The sequence below is a fragment of the Ictidomys tridecemlineatus genome, chromosome 8, assembly GCF_052094955.1.
Source record: "Ictidomys tridecemlineatus isolate mIctTri1 chromosome 8, mIctTri1.hap1, whole genome shotgun sequence".
NCBI lineage: Eukaryota > Metazoa > Chordata > Mammalia > Rodentia > Sciuridae > Ictidomys > Ictidomys tridecemlineatus.
This window is the reverse complement of record NC_135484.1, coordinates 144008971-144027974: the sequence shown is the minus strand read 5'-3', so window position 1 is coordinate 144027974 and position 19004 is coordinate 144008971. Positions and strand designations below refer to the sequence as shown.

The 19004-nt window shown below is 46.6% G+C and overlaps 1 protein-coding gene across 2 annotated transcripts in view; it reads left to right on the top strand.

Moving 5' to 3' along the window:
* The window catches only part of Adtrp (androgen dependent TFPI regulating protein), a 58786-nt gene that overhangs the window by 26575 nt on the left and 13207 nt on the right, over nucleotides 1-19004 (top strand). For both annotated transcript variants that reach the window (XM_078020544.1, XM_078020545.1), the window contains one exon: nucleotides 12234-12349. In XM_078020544.1, the coding sequence (XP_077876670.1) occupies nucleotides 12234-12349 (116 nt within the window). The remainder of the gene's footprint in view (nucleotides 1-12233; nucleotides 12350-19004) is intronic.

Here is a 19004-nt window from a genome sequence, read left to right as displayed (position 1 = left end):
GTCTTCTGAGTTTGGAAACCCAAAACTGCACGATGACTTCAGAGGGGTATTCCAGAGAGCTCGTGAAAACAATCATTTCTGTTTGTGATGATGTTGTTTGTTTGATTCTCTGATGAGAAGGAATCTTGTCATCTTTGGAGAAATTTTGTTTTTGTTTTTCCTAAGAGGACCATGAAAAGGGAGTGTGCCCGAGTCCTCGGTGACAGGGGGTTTGGGTCAATGCCCCAGGCACGCGCCCTCAGGAGTGTGGAGGGTTCTGAGCAGCACCAATCTGTTCTGCATGTGGGTTCCCAGATTTTACATGTACAAACCTAAGACTTCAGCTCTCCCCTGTGACTTGTGGAGCAGATAATGGTGGCAACCCTGGAGATGTCCCCCAGTCAGTCTCCTGCTCCAGGCTCTGTGTCTAAGAACACTACAGACAGCAGGTTGAACCCCAAAGGTCCAGAGGAGTGGGCAAGGGATGCAGGACTCAGCCTGGGAGGAAGGACAAACCATTTGGGAATTCAAGGAGTCAGCTTGCAGCAGTCTGCTTGTCTGTTGTTCATCCAGTGTGTGTGCTGCTTGTGTCTTCGACTTGGGTGTGTTCGTCATTTAATTCAGTGACTAAAAGATATAACCAGAACATCTGTAGAGGAGAAAAGGTTCATTTGAGGGCTCACAGTTTCCAGAGGTCTTAGACCATAGAAGGCCAGAGAGTGTGGCAGAGGGAAGCAGCTCCCTTTGTGATCAGGAAGCAGAGACTCCACCCTCCAGATACAAATACCTACCCCAAGCCACACCCCAATTCCCAGATCCCCAGCCACGCCCACCACTGCAGTTACCACTGGGTTCATCCCTATCAGGAGATCAAATCACTGATGGGGTTAAGACTCTCACAACCCCATCACTTCTCCTCTGAACTGTCTTGCATTGCTCACCTGTGAGCTTTTGGGGGACACCTCACATCCAAACCATAACATGGGACACTTGTGGCCACATTGTTCTTGAAATGACCTCTTTCCATCTCTTAATTCCGTGCTTGCTCTCTGCTTTGGTCAGTTTCCTTCACAAAATGCTCTTCTTTTTGCTTGCCCTGTAAGTCACGAGCACCCAACCAAGATAAGTGTTGTTCTCCAGAAGACTTTCACCAATGTCTGCAGAGAGTCGTCATTGGTCCAACGGGGACGGGGGGTGGGGTGGGGGTGGGGTGGGGTGGGGTTGGGGTTGGGACACAGTTGCCACTGGCGTCTAGTGGGTAGGAGCCCGGGATGCTGCTAAATACCCTGCAATGCACAGCACCGCCCTCCAGCACAGGGAATGATCTGTTGTAAAATGTCGATGGTGCAGATGTTCAGAAACCCTGACGTAGTGCTGGGGTTCCGCAGTGCTTACCCCCAGATCCTTCATTCTTCCACTCATTCTCACACTCTCCAAGTCATCTTCTCTTCTGACCCTTAGAAATGATCTGTCTGTGAATGTAATTCCAGTGACTCAGGAGGCTGAGGCAAGAGGATTGCACGTTCAAGGCAGCCAGCCTCAGCAACTTAGCAAGGTCCCAACTAACTTAGTGAGACCCTGTCTCAAAATAAAAAAGGCTAGCAATGTGGCTCAGTGGCTAAGAGTGCCTGGGCTCAATACCCAGTTATCACCCCGCCCCCCCCCAAAAAATGAGGATATATCTACACTCTGACGACTCCCCAATCCCTGTCTCCAGGTAGATTTCTCTTCTGAGTGCCAAATTCATTTATCTGCCACTTTTCCTGGACATCTTTAGTTTGAGATCCTAACCACAGCCCTTATTTCATTTTTTCCCCTTCACTGTTGTTGGTTTGGGTTAGAATTTTCATGAAGAAAAAGTGTTCATCATTGAAAAAGTCCCTGTGATATGTAATTAACTAAAATCCATGTTTATTTTATAATAACAAAATACAACTTGGTGACACAGTATGAGATTGATCAGACCTGGCTTTGGATTGCAGAAATGACCTTCTGGACCCAGTGAGCCCTGCCACAGGGGAGGAGCTCTTGGAGTTGAGCAAAGGCTTGTTTTCTCTGGTTGCTCCCACTGCTGCCTCACATTGTTCAGATTCCCCACGACATAACTGTTTAGGACCAGCCTGGTCCTAGAGTGACACAGCATAAAGTTAAGTTTCAGTTCATTAATACTTCTCGATGACAAAGACGATACTTTACATGCTTTTCAACTGGTGATATACTGCTGAATCAAAACCCTTCTTTGGAGATATTTGATGGATATGGAATGAGAGCATTTCCTAGGAAAAGTTCCCCTTATCTTTTATCTCACTCCAGCCATTTCCTGCTCCATTGACAAGACCCCCACAGTGAGAGCATGTGTCCCCCCCAGCACAGTAACCCTGAATCAGCTGATTATAACCACCAGTGAGCAATTGCCTCTCTCTCTCTCTCTCTTTTGATACTGGGGATTAAACTCAGTGCTTTTTTGTATTTTATTTAGAGATGACAGGATCTCACTGAGTTGCTTAGCACCTCCCTAAGTTGCTGAGGTTGGCTTTGAACTTTTTTTGGGGGGGGGATTTTTAAATTTATTTTTAATTATTTTATTATTTCTTACATACATCACAATAGAGAAGTGCATTACATTCATAATTTTTTTGCATTGCAATTCTTAATACGCCTTTATACCACAATTTAGGTTGTTTTTGTTTTAAGAGAGAGAGAGAATTTTTTTAGTATTTATTTTTTAGTTTTCAGTGGACACAACATCTTTATTTTTTACTTTTTTTAAATTTATTTTTATTTTTTATTTTTTTTATTGTTGGTTGTTCAAAACATTACATAGTTCTTGACATATCATATTTCACACTTTGATTCAAGTGGGTTATGAACTCCCATTTTTACCCCGTATACAGATTGCAGAATCACATCGGTTACACATCCACTGTTTTACATATTGCTATACTAGTGACTGTTGTATTCTGCTGCCCTTCCTATCCTCTACTATCCCCCCTCCCATCCCCTCTTCTCTCTCTACCCACTCTACTGTAATTCATTTCTCCCCCTTGTATTATTTTTCCCTTTCCCCTCACTTCCTCTTGTATGTAATTTTGTATAACCCTGAGGGTCTCCTTCCATTTCCATGCAATTTCCCTTCTCTCTCCCTTTCCCTCCCCCTCTCATCCCTATTTAATGTTAATCTTCTCATGCTCTTCCTCCCTACTCTGTTCTTAGTTACTCTCCTTATATCAAAGAAAACATTTGGTATTTGTTTTTTAGGGATTGGCTGGCTTCACTTAGCATAATCTGCTCTAATGCCATCCATTTCCCTCCAAATTCTATGATTTTGTCATTTTTTTAATGCAGAGTAATACTCCATTGTGTATAAATGCCACATTTTTTTTTATCCATTCATCTATTGAAGGGCATCTAGGTTGGTTCCACAGTCTTGCTATTGTGAATTGTGCTGCTATGAACATTGATGTAGCAGTGTCCTTGTAGCATGCTCTTTTTAGGTCTTTAGGGAATAGACGGAGAAGGGGAATAGCTGGGTCAAATGGTGGTTCCATTCCCAGCTTTCCCAGGAATCTCCATACTGCTTTCCAAATTGGCCGCACCAATTTGCAGTCCCACCAGCAATGTACAAGTGTACCCTTTTCCCCACATCCTCGCCAGCACTTGTTGTTGTTTGACTTCATAATGGCTGCCAATCTTACTGGAGTGAGATGGTATCTTAGGGTGGTTTTGATCTACATTTCTCTGACTGCTAGAGATGGTGAGCATTTTTTCATGTACTTGTTGATTGATTGTATGTCCTCCTCTGAGAAGTGTCTGTTCAGGTCCTTGGCCCATTTGTTGATTGGGTTATTTGTTATCTTATTGTCTAATTTTTTGAGTTCTTTGTATACTCTGGATATTAGGGCTCTATCTGAAGTGTGAGGAGTAGAGATTTGTTCCCAGGATGTAGGCTCCCTATTTACCTCTCTTATTGTTTCTTTTGCTGAAAAAAAAAACTTTTTAGTTTGAGTAAGTCCCGTTTGTTGATTCTAACTCCTGTCTCAGCCTCCTGAGCAGCTGGGATGACAGGCTTGCGCCACTATGCCTAGCGGCAACTGGCATTCCTGCAGAGCAGCTGGAGAGCCCCTGGAGAGCCTGCAGATGGACCAGGGAGAGGAAGCAGGAAAGAGAAACTGTGGAAACTAGTCTCTCCTGGGGTCCGCCACGTGGAGGGTTTGGAACTTTGGTCCAGAGCTCCAAGCTTGTGTTTAGAGCGGGCTATCCTGAGTCACTGTCATCTCTCAGGGAAACCAGCTGCCTACACATCTGAGCTCTTCAGGACATGAGGATGAGATATCTGGAGAGGAATGGAAGGTGCCTTAAGACCAAAGCCAGGGCAAACCCCGGCGCTCCCTGCACTTCCTCTTTGGAGAAAAGAACAGTCTCCTCCCTCCAAGTTGGAGCAGCTTTCTTCGGAGCTGCCCCTCTGTCTCTGTCTTTAAATCAAGCCTCTGCATGGAGCCAGGCCAGCACACATGGAGGAGGGTCGCATGACGAAGGGGAGGGTACCCAAAGCTGGAGGTGGGGAGGGACTTGTCTCTCCTGGCCCAGCCTCAGAATGGAGGCCGTCGGGCCAGGGACTCCCAAGATGGACATAGGGCACTCTGCTGGCTGCATAGCCTCCCAGGTCCCTCAGGGCTGTCAGCTCCTCTGTAGTGACACCATTTTGGGGGTCCACTATTCAGTTGTCATGGTTGGGGCACCGTTGGTGGTTCCCAGGAGTCACAGTTACTCAGAAGTTTCCCCGTAACCTCCCTGTAAGACACATGCTTCATCTTTAGCCACAAGAAAGGGCAAAGATGATCATCTGGGATGGAGATTGATTCTGTGACCCTGCCATCCTGGATGTGACCTGACGTGTGGCTGCCGCTGTCACAGGACCGGGTCTGTTGGCTTCCGGGGCTAGGCAGAGGACCTCTTTCCCTTCTGCTCCATTTTTGTTTCATGGACTCTCACATCAATGCCACTAATTCTTTAAGTGGCCAGAGTAGGTTAAGCTCTGTGCTGGGCACTGGAGAGAGAGTGGTGACAGCCCCAGGCCTTGAGTTCCTTCTGTCTTGGAAGACATTTAGTTATTAGCAGGAGGATGTCTTGGTGTGACATGAAGGAAATGGCCAGAGACAGAGGACACTTGCTGGAGGTCAAGGAGCCTCACACAGTGGGGTGGGTGCGGGGGAGATAATTGACTTATCAGTGGTGAAGGAGGGAGTGGCATCTTCAGGGGGACAGCAGAGCAATCCGAAGGTGGGGGAGGAGAAGCAGGCAGGAAGCCAGGGAGCAGAGGAAACTCAAAATTTCTCCATGCATTGGCCTCTGCCGTCTCCAGTGGATCACACCTGTACGCTAGGCTTTCAACGGAGAACAAGATCTCCACTGGTGTCCAATTAACCATGGGAACCCAAATATTGGTGGAGAGGATCCTGCTTATGGAGTCCGACTGCTGTTCCGATCACAGAGGGCCACATCATTTTAAAACCTCATCTCCTTACCTGCAGGGTCCCCTTCTCTCGATGGGGGTTTTATTGTGTTGTTTTTAGTTGATGGAATCTAGAACTCTGGACTTTGTTGAAATCGCTATTCTTCAGTGTCCCCTAGAAGCAATACAATGGCATAAATTTCTTTCTGACCTATTTACTGCAGGAAAAAACTTTGTTTTCTCTAAGAGAAAAAAGAAATTTAAAAAGGAGATTTGTCCATTTCATCGGTTTTGACTTTGGCTTTCTGGAAACATATGGCTAAACTTAAGTCTCCATAATAGCAGACCTATAAATCTTTGGTTGGCAGAATCGTGTTTCAGTGTCCTCCTGAGTCTTAATTTTCTTTTATATATTCTTGTGTGAATGTGTGAAAGGTATCTTTTATGGAAAGGTATCTCGAGGGCGTACAGGACTACTTTAAAGAATCAAGTTAAAATGAAAAAGTGGGAAGGATTCTAGGGAAGGAGACATGGTAACAGCAGGATAATGATGGGCTCAGGTTTGAACAGGAGTGAGGGAGGGGTGTTGAGGCGCTGTGGGCAGTAGGCAGGCGGGTTAGGAAGGAGTGTAGAGAGCGGATGGAGGCAAATAAGGATCCATGGAAGGTTTTTGAGCAGGGGAGTAGCAACAGGTGACTTTTTTAGAAGGTTGGCCTGATTGTAGTGTACCAAAATATGCATCTGATTGATAAAAAGCTCGGAAGTTGAAACTCAGGAAGATGAAAGCGTATGAGGCCATGGAGAGTGTTTTGGAGAAGAGCAAATGAAGAGAAATAAAGGGATAAGTCAAAGATTATGGGTGGGTAGGATGTTATTGCTAGAGAGAGCTCAATTAGGTAAAGGGTTCAGACACATTGGAAGAGTGAATAAAGAGGAAGGAGACCATAAGAGGCAGATATAGTCCTGCCTGGAGGGTCCTAAAATCCCAAATCTTTCTTGTATTTCATCCTGAATGAGATGGAACCCAAATAGTCACTTTTTTTTTTTTTTAAACTAGGCTTGACTCTTTCAAAACCAAGTAGCTTCCCAATTGAAAAAGAATGATGCGGGCTGGGGCTATAGCTCCGTGATAGAGTGCCTGCCTCAGCACCACATAAAAATAAAGAAAGAAAGTGTCCATCTACAACGAAGACAAATAAAAATAATAATCACAAAAGAAAGAATGATGCTTGGAGATGTTGGTCAAACTACATGTTAACCCAAACGACAACAGTTAGCAAATAAAAGATCACTTAGAATCTCTCCAGAAGATTTGCGGAGTTACAATGTAACCACCAGTTCAATTCGTATACAAGTTCATAAATGATAGTATATGTTCCTCCTTGGCCCAGTGGACCATTCATATCTCTTTCGAGGTCAATAAAGACGATTCCCTTTTCCTTCAAGGTTTTATTATGAAAATTTTCCAACATAAAGCAAGGAGGAAAGCATTTTACAGTGAGCACCTGTTGTCGTGTACCACTTAGATTCCACAATTAATAGTTGACTTTTTCTGCTTAGCATAAATATGTCCATCTGTCTGTGCCTGCATTCACCTTGTTTTTGGTGCATTTCAGAATGAAGTGTAGTAAACATTCTTACTCTTGGTGTACACAAGACGGTTGGTTTTTAACTTCTGCTAGCAGGCTGGGCAACCTGGCTCAGCCCACCTAGGTGGATCTGGAGATCAAAGAGAAGCCTGCCTGTGGCTCTTTCTGTGGGTGTTTATCTCCCTCTCCCTCCACCCCAGGCATTTCACCACTGACTCTTTAATTACAGTGGTGGAGCTGCCAGTGAGTTCCTAGAAAGTGGAATAGAAATTGTTTGCAAATTCAGTCATCTGAAAACTTGTGATTGAAAAACACTCCTGCAGATAGCAAAGGTGGACATTTTCGTGTTTGTTTTGAAGCTCCCTAGAAATATAAGCTCTATGGCCCATGGGTACATTTCCGAATTTACCTATATGAGATTCATGTAAATAGAAATTGTGCCTTTTACAGGAAAAGAAACCTAGAGAATATAGATGGTTTCTGTTTTAGATATAAAATACTTCTGGAAGTGTGTCCAAGACCTTCGCCATTGTCTCATAGGGAGTTAGAGGCAGAAAGTGAGGCGTGGGGGGATGTAGAGAGAGGGAGATTATGTGTGGTAGCACGGAAACCAGGGATTTCATTGCTAGAATTTCAGGAGCAACTATTACTCCAAGTCTTTACTGCATGCAGTTTTTAAACTTAAGGGACGCTCCCGCAGTGTAACAAGAAGCCTGGGTATAATGACACTCTATCCAGATTGTGTTTCCTCCATTTCCACGTTTGTTTTCTTTGTATTTAAAACTGTAATCGATGTTTTAATGATGTGTTGGTCTCTGCAGAGCTTCTGTGATGGCTCTTCTTTTAAATTAAAAAAGAAGATACATCTAATGCATTATAAGCCCCAAATCTTCCTCTGCGTGCCCAGATGAGATCTTGTCAGTACATTGAAACTTCATTAAAAAATATCTGTCTGTTAGTACCATGAACAATCCAAAAGGCATTCTCTTAGAAACTTGAAGGAATGGACCTCAGCTGGGGAAAGCCAGTATCAGGAACTAATTCTCGGATCCACATGTTGCCTGGACAGAGGGAAGAACAAGAAGATCGAGGCACATAGGAAGTGGGCAATATTATGTGAGGCACACAGGAAGTGGACAGTATTATGGCAGGGCATTCAAGAAGGAAGCCCCTTGATGATTGGCCTGTGTGGCAATTGCAGTCAAGTCAACACGAGAGAGAGAGAGAGAGAGAGAGAGAGAGAGAGAGAGAGAGAGAGAGAGCGCTTGGTGGTAAAATGTAACAGAGGAAGGAAGCAGAGACTATATTTTTAAACGTTGTCATGGGATTTGTAAAATGTGTCAGCTTCTTGAATTTCTTTCACTGGTGGAAATTAAGTGCTCCTAGAAGGAGTGCGACCTCCCCTCTTTAGGGATCCCGTCTTTGGAGCCTCCATGACTTGGGACTCCACACATGATCTCAGTGACAAAGGCTTGCCCCTTTCTCAGGAGTCAGGCCAAATGCTTCCACTCCAAGTTTGGCCTCATATGCAGGGAAATTGTTTATAAAAGCTACTTATCTCCTGCTATGGGGTGAGTAGAAACAAGTTCTTAAATCATTATCACTACTTTCCAAGTTGCCACTCACTCATGCAAGCTTTTAAGAATGTTTTCTGGGCTGGTGGATTTTAGTAATGCTCTCCAAGGCTATTTTGCCACCAGAGAATCTCAAGTGCAATTATTTTGCTAATACTTAAATCAATGCTTGTGGTTCTGTCTTCAAGATATTCAGATAGAAGTGGAAATTATACAAAGGCTGGAAGGGGAAGGGACAACGGCGGGAGTAATGGATGGGGAAAGAACAGCGCTGTCCTTCTGACCAATGCACTTGAAAGGAGACATTAGAGCAAAGTCCCCCTAAACAGAAACGTAACTTCATTGCTCTGTTTACATGTGCTATTGTTTCAGCCCTGGGTGCTTTGTTTACTTTGAAAGGAAATATTTTACCCCCTCTGAGATAATTAATTTTTGTCAGTTTCACTGTTTATAAGGGAAACTGAGAAACTGTTAATTGAAATACAGAGTGAGTCACTGTTTTCCGTAATTTTTGGCAGCATGCTAATTTGTGTCAATCCCAGCCTAATTATTAGATTTTTTGGAAGCAGAAAGCATATTTGATTTTTCTCTTACTGATTTTTTCCCCCTTCCTTTTTTTGGAATATAATATGCTATCTAACAAAGGTTATATAACTGATGTCAATGTGGGGTGGAAATTCAAGCCCATTTGAAATTCTGGGAGGTTCCTCGGTCCTTCTTGGCACCTGACGGCAGCTCAATATTTAGAAAGTTCACAGAATGAGGTCTTCCTGTCTCCCAGGCCCACCCTGCCCCCACCCCGAAAACGTGGTTCTTCCAAAGACCTTCCGGCTCGTGTGAAGCCACCGCCTGTGGCCCATCACTAATGACATCACCCAAGTCCATTTCCCAGAAGCCGTCAGGGGGAGTTCATTTGGAAATCCAATTGAATGTCACAGACAAAGGGCAGACTCCTTGAAGAGGTGACCAGCCATGCATTCCCAAGTTGTTTATTGTAAAAGCATTAATCACCACAGACTCATTTGCTCCTAAAGCAAACACGCCACATTATTCCACCGGAATCCTGTTCCAGATGATCATTAATGTCCAGAACAGGGAGCTGCTGATTGTGGGCGAGGTTAATAAAATCTGTCAGATCAGTGGTCAGCATAATGGGCCTGTTAATGGCTCTTAATAGCCGAGGCTTCCTTCTGGCTGCAGAGAGCGCACGCAGGCAGAGAGGCAGATGGCTGTGCCGCGTACACAGGGCTGTCTCTCGCCTCTTGAGGGTGGCCCCTGGATAAAGGGAACATGGAAATCAGTCACTGAAGTGCCTTCGACCCCCATGGGAGGAAGCCCCCCACGACTGCCCACGAGGACAGTCCCACAGTCCAGCAGCGTGCACATGGCCGCCTCTTGCAAACCACAGGTCAGCGGACACCCAGCCACCTGAACAGACACTATCCCAGACCCTTGGCCTTGACCCCCTGGGCCCACCAGTGAGATGCAGAATGGCAGTCACACTGATAATAGTGACAACCACAGTGAATGTCACTGGAGGCTCTCAGGGGCCCATGACTAAGTACTTGGCAGGCCTGTGCCCCGTCCTCATAGCACCGCCCTGAAGCTGAAGGTCGGAGGAAGGTCGGAGGTAGCTAGTAACTAGCCCAAGGTTAGGTTTGGAAGCTTGCATCCCCAAACCACCGGTGCTCCTTTGTTAGAGGAGGACACAGAGGAGCAGCAGCCTAAACTCAGACCAAAGAAGGACACGAACAATGGGCCTGGACATTGTTCCACTTGCACATCCAGTGGTCGACGTGTTTGGGACCAAGCTTGGGCAGAACAGCCATGTTTGTCAGCAATGTTGTCCCACTGGGATTTGTTACTAAAATGTGAGTCCCAGTTGTTCTGTGTCACCTCCAGGAAGTCTTCTCTCCCCAGTGATGGCCACCCCCTTCTCTACCCCCAAGAATTAATCTTTCTCGCCCCACCCCTGCCCCATCAAAACTTGTCATATTTCTTGTCATTAGAGGGTCATATTGATGATCTAACGGTGCCCTAGCTAGCTTGTCTGGGCTGGGAGGAATCTACTCCTTCTTGGGAATGCCTCCTGAGCACCAGACTCATGGCACCTGGTGGTAAAGAGTGCCTGGAGCTGAGGACTGTTGTTCCAAATACGTGGAGTGGGAGCCCAGTGACGTTCCCGAGCTCTAAGCACTGCTGTGATCAGGCCAGCTACCTGGAGGCTCAGGATCAGGAGTGGAATGGAGCTGGAAAGCAGACGCTTTAAGAAGCTGCCAAGACTGTGGAAATTGGGGTGCAGGAATGAAAGAGGAATAATAACTGTGACTCTGAAAAACAGAACGTTCTAACACGATTGGAAATTGCCAATAAGTACAGAATGTGGCCAGAGGGGTTTGTGCATGTTTTCAGTAAATGAAAGGGCATTGCAATGTCTCCAGTGACCTTCCCAGATGAGTTTCCAAAGCCAAGAAGGGGTGAGCTTCAGTAGTCTCCACAAACACCACCCCTCCTAAGGTGGATCCCTGGCTTATGTCATTTTTACAAGTCTAGTTTTAAAAGTTTGGAAGATGTGAGAAAACAGATGGTTATAACTAGGGGTGATACAGGGAAGGGGGGCCGTGGAAGGTTACCCAGGGAGGTGTATGCACACCCCACAATACCTAGCGCCCTCGGCAAGATTGAGCTCAGTCACACAGTGCTGCGTGCAATGGGGAATACAGAGAGGTAAGATGTGTTTCCTGTCCCCAGAACTTGTGGATCTGCACCCCGAGTGCCGGACTGCAGGGTGCACGATATCATGGCAGCAGAACTGAGTGAGAGAAACTAGCATGGGGAGAACTCGGAGGCATCATCCTGGGAGATTGTGTTAGCCACAAAGAACAGAGAGGATCAGAAAACAGAGAGAGAAGATATAGTCCACACGGAGAGAGGGTCACCCAGTTCTACCATCATACTCTGAGCTGTGCAGTCTGGCACTTGGGGTGCAAATTCACAAGCTCTGGGGACAGGGAACGTGTCTTACCCCTCTGTGTCCCCTATTGCATGTAGCAACACGTGACTGAGTTTAGTCCTACCTGGAGCACTGTTGGAAGTGGGGGAAATAGGCTAAGTACAATGGAGAATGAGGGCCTGGTTCCTGTGGAGGTTAAATGTATGTGTGTGTGTGTGTGTGTGTGTGTGTGTGTGTGAGAGAGAGAGAGAGAGAGAGAGAGAGAGAGAGAGAGAGAGAGAGAGAGAGAGAGAGAGCATGTGCATGGGACGTTGTATATTTGAAAGAATGTATGAGTGTGTGCGTGCTTGTGTTTTCATGTATAGGTGTGTGCGTGTGTGCACACATGTGTGTATTTGCACATGTGTGTTAGAAGAGGATGGCAGTGGCAGTGGGCAATGAGCAGGGCCATTAAGGTTGATGACACATTATAAAGAGCCCTGGTAGCCAGACAGAGGAGTTTAGATCAATCTGGTAGTGAATAGGGAGACACTGTAGGTCCTTGGGCCACCAAGGAGTGTGATCTAAACCAGTTGTGGAAAGTCCAGCCTTCAGTGTGCGAGTGGGCAGACTGGCGAAGGAGGAGAGAATCCTGGGTACCGTGGGCAGCAGGACACCCTCATGATCTGCCGTCTTTTCTCCTCCAGCACACGTTCATATTGCCCTTCTCGCTGCTTGAAGTCGTCCTCAGGCCACATCACTATCCATCCAAGAAGACAGGAATCACGTTGTTGGCTGCTGGCACTGTTGCTTACACTGCCAGGTAAGAACTGCACACAGAAAGTCACCTGACGCTTGCTCAGGACCTTCTGGAATATTCCACAAAAGTGTACCATTCTGTCAGAGTCTTTATGTTGGTTTAAAGGGGGTTTGACCATGTTTAAGCTTCCAGGTAAGAAGAATACTTGTCGCTTGATTTCAACACCTGTGGCATGCTCATGTGCCTAGGAATGGATGTGCAGGTGTGAGCGCAAACATGGCGAGTCACAACTTCCTCTCACTCCCTCATGAAAAATTAATCTTTCCAAAGCCACAGATGTTGATTTCCCAAGAAAATGTTTTGTCTTTGGTTCCATTTGGAATTAAAATATTTGAGTGGCTGAATGATCTGAGGCCTCTAAATACTTTCCATCTGAAAAGGCATTTGACAGGTGGAGTGTGTTTTGGCCCTTCCAGGGGCCTGGTCATGATGGGTTTATTTGCATCCACATCTGCCATTGGAGCACCTGGAGGGCCTGGGACGATTGCCAGGGTCCTGCAGAATGGCCTCACGGGAGGCTGGGGAGAATCAAGTAGCTGGCCTAGATTTCATCATTCAGCCACCTGGTGACATGACACTCAGAAATGCTGCCCCAGTCTGTAATCAGGGAATGTGCCTGACCTCCACCTAGTGACAGGCAAGCTCCCTTGCTGCTCTTCCTGTCCAGCTTCAAGCTCCCACGGGAGGGACCACACCAAGAACGAGACCTGCAGACTGGAGGATGATCCTGTTCCTCTCTAGGCTCGCATAAGCTCTTCCCATATGTCCATCTGGAGAACCTCTCAGTCTCTGTACAGGGCGTGAGTTCATCCAGTGCCGTTATGTCAGGGATGGAAGCTTTGAGAGAAGAAGCAGGAGAAAGAGCGGGGGAGCCTATGCCCAACCATGCGGGTTCCAACAGCACCTACCTAGTGGATTTCCGCAGACTTTGCTTTAGAGCAAATAAGCTTGGCACTCATAACTCAGGTGCTGGTTTCTCCCTAACATTCCTGTCCCCTTTCCATGGCTCTTTTCCAGGGATGCCCAAAGTCTTTCTTGCTCTTTCATCTTAACAAAAACACTTGCTAAGGAAATCTCCCTCCAGACCCCAGTGTTTTGACTGCTCTTCAGCCTTGGGAGCCTTTGCATTTTAACAAAGGACATTTTTAGAGAGCAGGGCTTAAGCTGAGGACCAGCACCGTGTTCATGGATTCTGCGGAGAAAAACTTGTGTGATCCATAGCAATGTCTCACCGCAGCATAAGACTGGACTGTGGTAGGGTATATGCCTTATTGTTGTCATATGTGACTTGACACCGTGGAATAAATTCTTCAATATAGAAGGGGACCTGGATTGAGGTTAGAGTATATGCGCATAAAGATATATCTCTCTGTTTTATGTGTTGAAGAGAATGAGAGTGGAGAGCATCCGTTTGTACATTCTATCTTTTGTACACTTCAATTTTTTTTTTACCAAATGCAATTTTTGGAGTTTTGAGTTAGTACCTTTAGCACACTACCTTTTTCTACCTAAGGATTTGAAAGCTGATCATCGACTCACAGATCCAACCTTGCTTTTCTTTTCCTCTTGGAGGCCTGAAGAGCACTTATTGTCGTGGCCATAATGATGAAAGGCAGTGCCCAGGGAGTCTTGGCTTGTCAGTACCTGGGCACAAGTTCCTACGATGCAGAGGATCAGGGGTTTGGGGAAGAAGATGCAAGGGGGGAATGGGGTGTGAGCACCTGCAGTGTCCACTCAGCTATTTGTCCATGTTGTGCTGATGCCGAGCATGTGACCAGATACAGGTGGTCTGCTGTGTTTAGGGACTGTCTCGGGAAGAGGAGTGTGAACAGACAGTCGGAAGGCAGAGTGGTGAGACCAGCCCTGGGTGCCAGGAATGCTCAGGAATGGTTTTCTAAAGGGAACGGTTTTTCTAACTGAGACCCAAGAGGGAGTAGGAATAAGTCATAAGAGACATGGAAAGACCTTCAGACAGAGGGAAGAGCAGCTCCGTAGGGCCAGGGAATCAGGGGTGCAGCTGAATTGGGGGACAGGGCAAAGCTAGGTCATGAATCACAACAATGGATTTGGACTTTTAAACTACTAAGCAGAGAAAGTTAAATGTTGTGGTTTACATAAGAAAAAAAATAGATGATTCTGGCTGAAGTGTGGAAATTAGACTGAAGAGGAATAAAGTGGATGCGATGTTGGCGTTTGTGGAACTGCAGGGGAGCTGATGGTAGTAACAGATGACAATATTGACCAACCACAAATAAAAGCTGAGTGTGTGAATGGCAGCGGGTGACTTAGAGGTCTCCTGGCGTTGTGGTTTGGATATGAGGTGTCCCTCGAAAGCTCCTGTGTTAATGCAGAAATGTTCAGAGGTAAGATGATCCGATAGAGAGTGGTACCCTCCAGAGTCCATCTCAGTTTTAGTGGACTGACTGGGTGATAACTGTGGGTAGCTGGGGCATGGCTGAAGGGAGTGGGTCCCTGGGGGCACACCCTGGAAGGGTACATCTTCTCTGTGGTCCCCTTCTCTCCCCTCTGCTTCCTGGCTACCATAAAGGAAGCAGCCTTCCTCCATCTCTCCTGCCACCACGAAGTTCTATGTCACTCTGGGCCCAGAGCAATGGATTCAGCCAAGTATGGGCTCCACCTCTGGAATCATGAACCAAAATAACTTTCCTTCCTCTAAGTTATTCTTGTCTGGTATTTTGATCACAGAAATATAAATCTGACTCAATGCACCTGGCATTGAAAAATTGGAGCTCCAACAGGTTAGACAACATGTCCGAGGTCATACGGCAGAGGTGGGGGGACGCGCAAACTGGGACCTGGGTCAACGTAAACCGAGGTCTCCTATCTCCAGACTCGGTTCTCTACCCACTGCCTTCCCAGGGCCAGGCACTTGTTCAGCTCCCGGCCTGTGCAAAACCACCCAGCTGAGTGCTGGTGGCTGGGCAGCCAGAACAGACTCTGCAGCCTAAAAACCATTCTTGATGCTTTTGTTCCCAGTTCTGTGCTTGGAGGGACACTAAAGTAATGGTAACGGGGCCAGCGATTGGAGGGATGGAGCCCTGGGCCAGCAGGGTGGGCCCTGCCGCTGGGAAACTGGATGATTTGGTCCCTGCTATTGATGAGAAGTACTAAATCAGCACTTGGTACATCCTGTTCCATTTTTGCTAGAATAAATCAAATCAGCTTATTTGAGGTCATTTTATGCTGGTCCATTGGGGAAAATTTCCCCACCTCTGTCCATTCTCTGGTTAGGGGACCTGCGACTTTTTTGCCTGCCGTCTCCACCCTTTCACGTCATGCACGGGCCCCTGGGCCCTCGTGGCCACAGACCACCATCAGCAAGTCCCCCACACCGTGGATACCCGTGGAGACGCTGCTGGGCGGTGGCAACGGGCCAGCTGTCAGGTGTGCCGATTTGGGTGGTCAAATGGGGAAATGGCAGAGCAGGAATGAGGTAAAAACATGGGCTGTGGGCACAGGGAGCGTGAGAAGCAACCATGAGTCAGAGAAAAACTGCAGTCACTCTGAGCTGGAGAAGCATTTCACTGCTAAAACCATGTTACAATGACCTAAAAATAGCCCCGGAGACCGTGGGGACTGCCATCCAGATACTGCTTGCTTTTTGTTATTTTTCAGATTGCAAAATCGGAGGGCTGGCCCCGAAGTGGGAAAATAAAGCTTTGCAGAGTAGTAATGACTGCAAATCTTTCACTTCCTCTGGAAAGCATTAGTCACCTGTGAGGATGGGAGCTGTTCTCTCCTTCCTGCTCTCTCGCCCCAAAACGCCTCACCTAGCACCCTGTGAGGCAGTGGTGAGGAGCAGGAAAAACAGAAACATTCCTTCTGCTGGTTTTTATTTCTTCTTTGATTGAACAAATATTTCCTCTAACACAGCACGGGTCCTGCTGGGAAAAGCAGCCACACAAGCCAAGCCTCAGCCTGCATGGGGTTTTATACTTAATAAGTGGAAATGAGCTGTGCATCCATGTTGTAAGAACATAAGCTTGGAAAGTAATAAAATGTCATTAAAAAATACCAGGAGCCACAGGAACACGGAAGAGGAGGAAGAGGGGACACCTGGCTGAGAACTGTGGGAAGGACTAGCAGGATCCAAGCTACAACAAGTCAGAGAACGTGAAACCCAGGAGCACAATCCAAGGGCAAGAGGTTGCAGAACACGTGGAAGCAAGGATCAGTTCCTCTCTTCAGCTGGACCTGGGAGTAAATGAGACCAATAGGAAATAGCCCTGGGACTACCTGCCGCAGTCCGCAGTCCGGCTGCAGCAAAAACCGGGGGGTGCCGAATAACTTGTGTATGTTGATACAGCAGGAGTAGGAGCCATTTATTGTAGGACAACAGAGGTATTTATACATTTTGCACAGCTTATCTTAATTAGCATAAACTAGATACATCAGTCAACCAATAAGGAATCTCCACACTTAATGGCTCGCTTTTGTTACTTCTCAAACCACTCCCTCTGGCATTTTGCCAGGCACCATCCAGACTTGTTTACAGACTCTAACATTCTCCTGGCAAAATGCCAGGTGTTATTTTGACTTGTTTATAGACTCTAACAACTACCCACTCATGGGGGCTTATGGGTGCAAACCAGAGGAGATACGTGCACACGTTCCTTAACTTATAATGGGCTTTGGTCCCAACAAACCCTTCGTCAGTTGAAACTTTCCTAAGTGGAAAATTCATTGAATCCACCTGATCCACTGAACAGCACAGCTCAGCAGCCAGGACTCTGTGGAGGGCTGCTGTTCCCCTGTTGGTCATGTGACCAACTGGGAGCTAGAGCTCACAGTCACTGCCCAACATCGGAAGAGGACTGGACTGTATCTCACTATCCTGGGGAAAGATCCTAATTCAGAATTCCAAGCACCATTTCTACTCAGTGCCTATCTTGTTCCCGAAGTCAAGAGATGGCTAAGTCCAGCTGGGTGCACTGGTGCATGCCTGCAAACCCAACCACTGGGAAGGCTCAGGGAGGAGGATCGAAAGTTCAAGGCCTGCCTCAGCACTGTGGTGAGGCCTTCAGCAGCTTAGCAAGACCCTGTCTCTAGATAAAAAAAATAAAAAGGGGTGGGGATGTGGCTCAGTGGTTAAGTGCCCCTGGGTTCCATCCCAGTATCAAAAAAAAAAAAATTAAATGAAACCATGTATGTAGACAGAGTTGGAGAGTTTATTGTTGCTGTTGTTTGTTTCTGTGGGTTGGAGGCAAGAGTGAGAAGTATTAACGACTTGGACAGAGCATTTTGCCTTAAAGAGTCTTGACAGTTGTGCTGAAAGTGGATTGGACTGACGAGATGGGAGCAACATGAAGTCAAGTCATACTGTGCAAGTGAACCTCAGCCAAGGTGTTATCTAGCTTAGTCCCAATGTCTTATTCTCCACCCAAGGTTATTTGCACTTCCGTGTGTCCCACTTCTGAGAGTTTGGAGCACCCTTCAGCCTAGCTGGGTGTAGACCGATCCTTTAAGCACTCTGTCCCTGAAGAGTTCCAGTCATCTGCTGAGGACCACTACACATCCACGTTGTACTCCATACTGAAGATCACAGGCTCCTAGAAATGGCAGAGCTTGATTCCCAGCCCCTGAGCCCAACTTGTCCACCTGGCACCGCGTTAAGATTTGGCACGCCACTTCCTCGGGCCAAGGCTGCTAATGCTGCCATTACTCACTTGCCCCTCTGCTGGTAGAAGCAGAGCAATGCCACTGGCCACCACAATAGCCCTAGCTGGCCTGCGGGACACCATCCTCTGCTCTTGAAAGACCAGGAACCCGCTGATGTGTGTGTCTGCTTGTGTGTCAGGCGTTACATACCCAACACAAGTGTCCCTGGGATATGCAGCTGAAACTCAGCCCTGGAGAGACTTCCCCAAAGCAATTCCCCCGAGGCAGAAGATTCTTGTCTTCTATGCTGACTCGGGTGAGGTCTCCCTGCAAAGCTTCCTGCACCTACGAGTGCAGCGATCCTTTTAATTTCTGCCCCATTTACACATGCACACTTACACCTCCAAGAATACATTAACAATCACCAAAAGCTGGCCTAAGGGAGTTCTAGACCAGCCTCTTGTCATACCCAGCATCAGCAGTCCCTGCTTCTCCTATAAATATGTTATGGTAAACTTCCTTCCAGAGCCGCTGTTATCTTTCCTGAAATATGACCTTCATCAAGGTCACCATAGTTTATAACTTCCAATCTCAGTGGGAATTGGGATCCCAGTCTCTTTCCAAAGAAGGATTCCTCAGCTGTCATATAAATGAATATATAGAAATAAATACAAGGACGCCATACCAGCATCCTTATAATCAACATCTGGGGTCCAGCCGAGCTGAGGTTTGCAAATTCAAAGAGGGCCAGTGGTGGAGGTCCAGGAGGGGAAAATGTTACCTAGACTTCCCATCCTACAGTCCAGACCTCCATTCCTGTCTTAGCACAGCGTCTGTAACAGAAATTAGAAACAAGAACAGCCTCAAGAGGGTAAGAGCTGTACAGTCAGGATAAGAGACATACCTGAGTCACATAGTTGAGGGGACAGAGTGGGTTTATGGACTAACTGACACACAGTGAGCAAGTGCAAAGGGAAAATTAGGATAATTGTAAGAATTTTCAGTGAATGAACTGGAAAGACAGTGTTTCCATGACTAG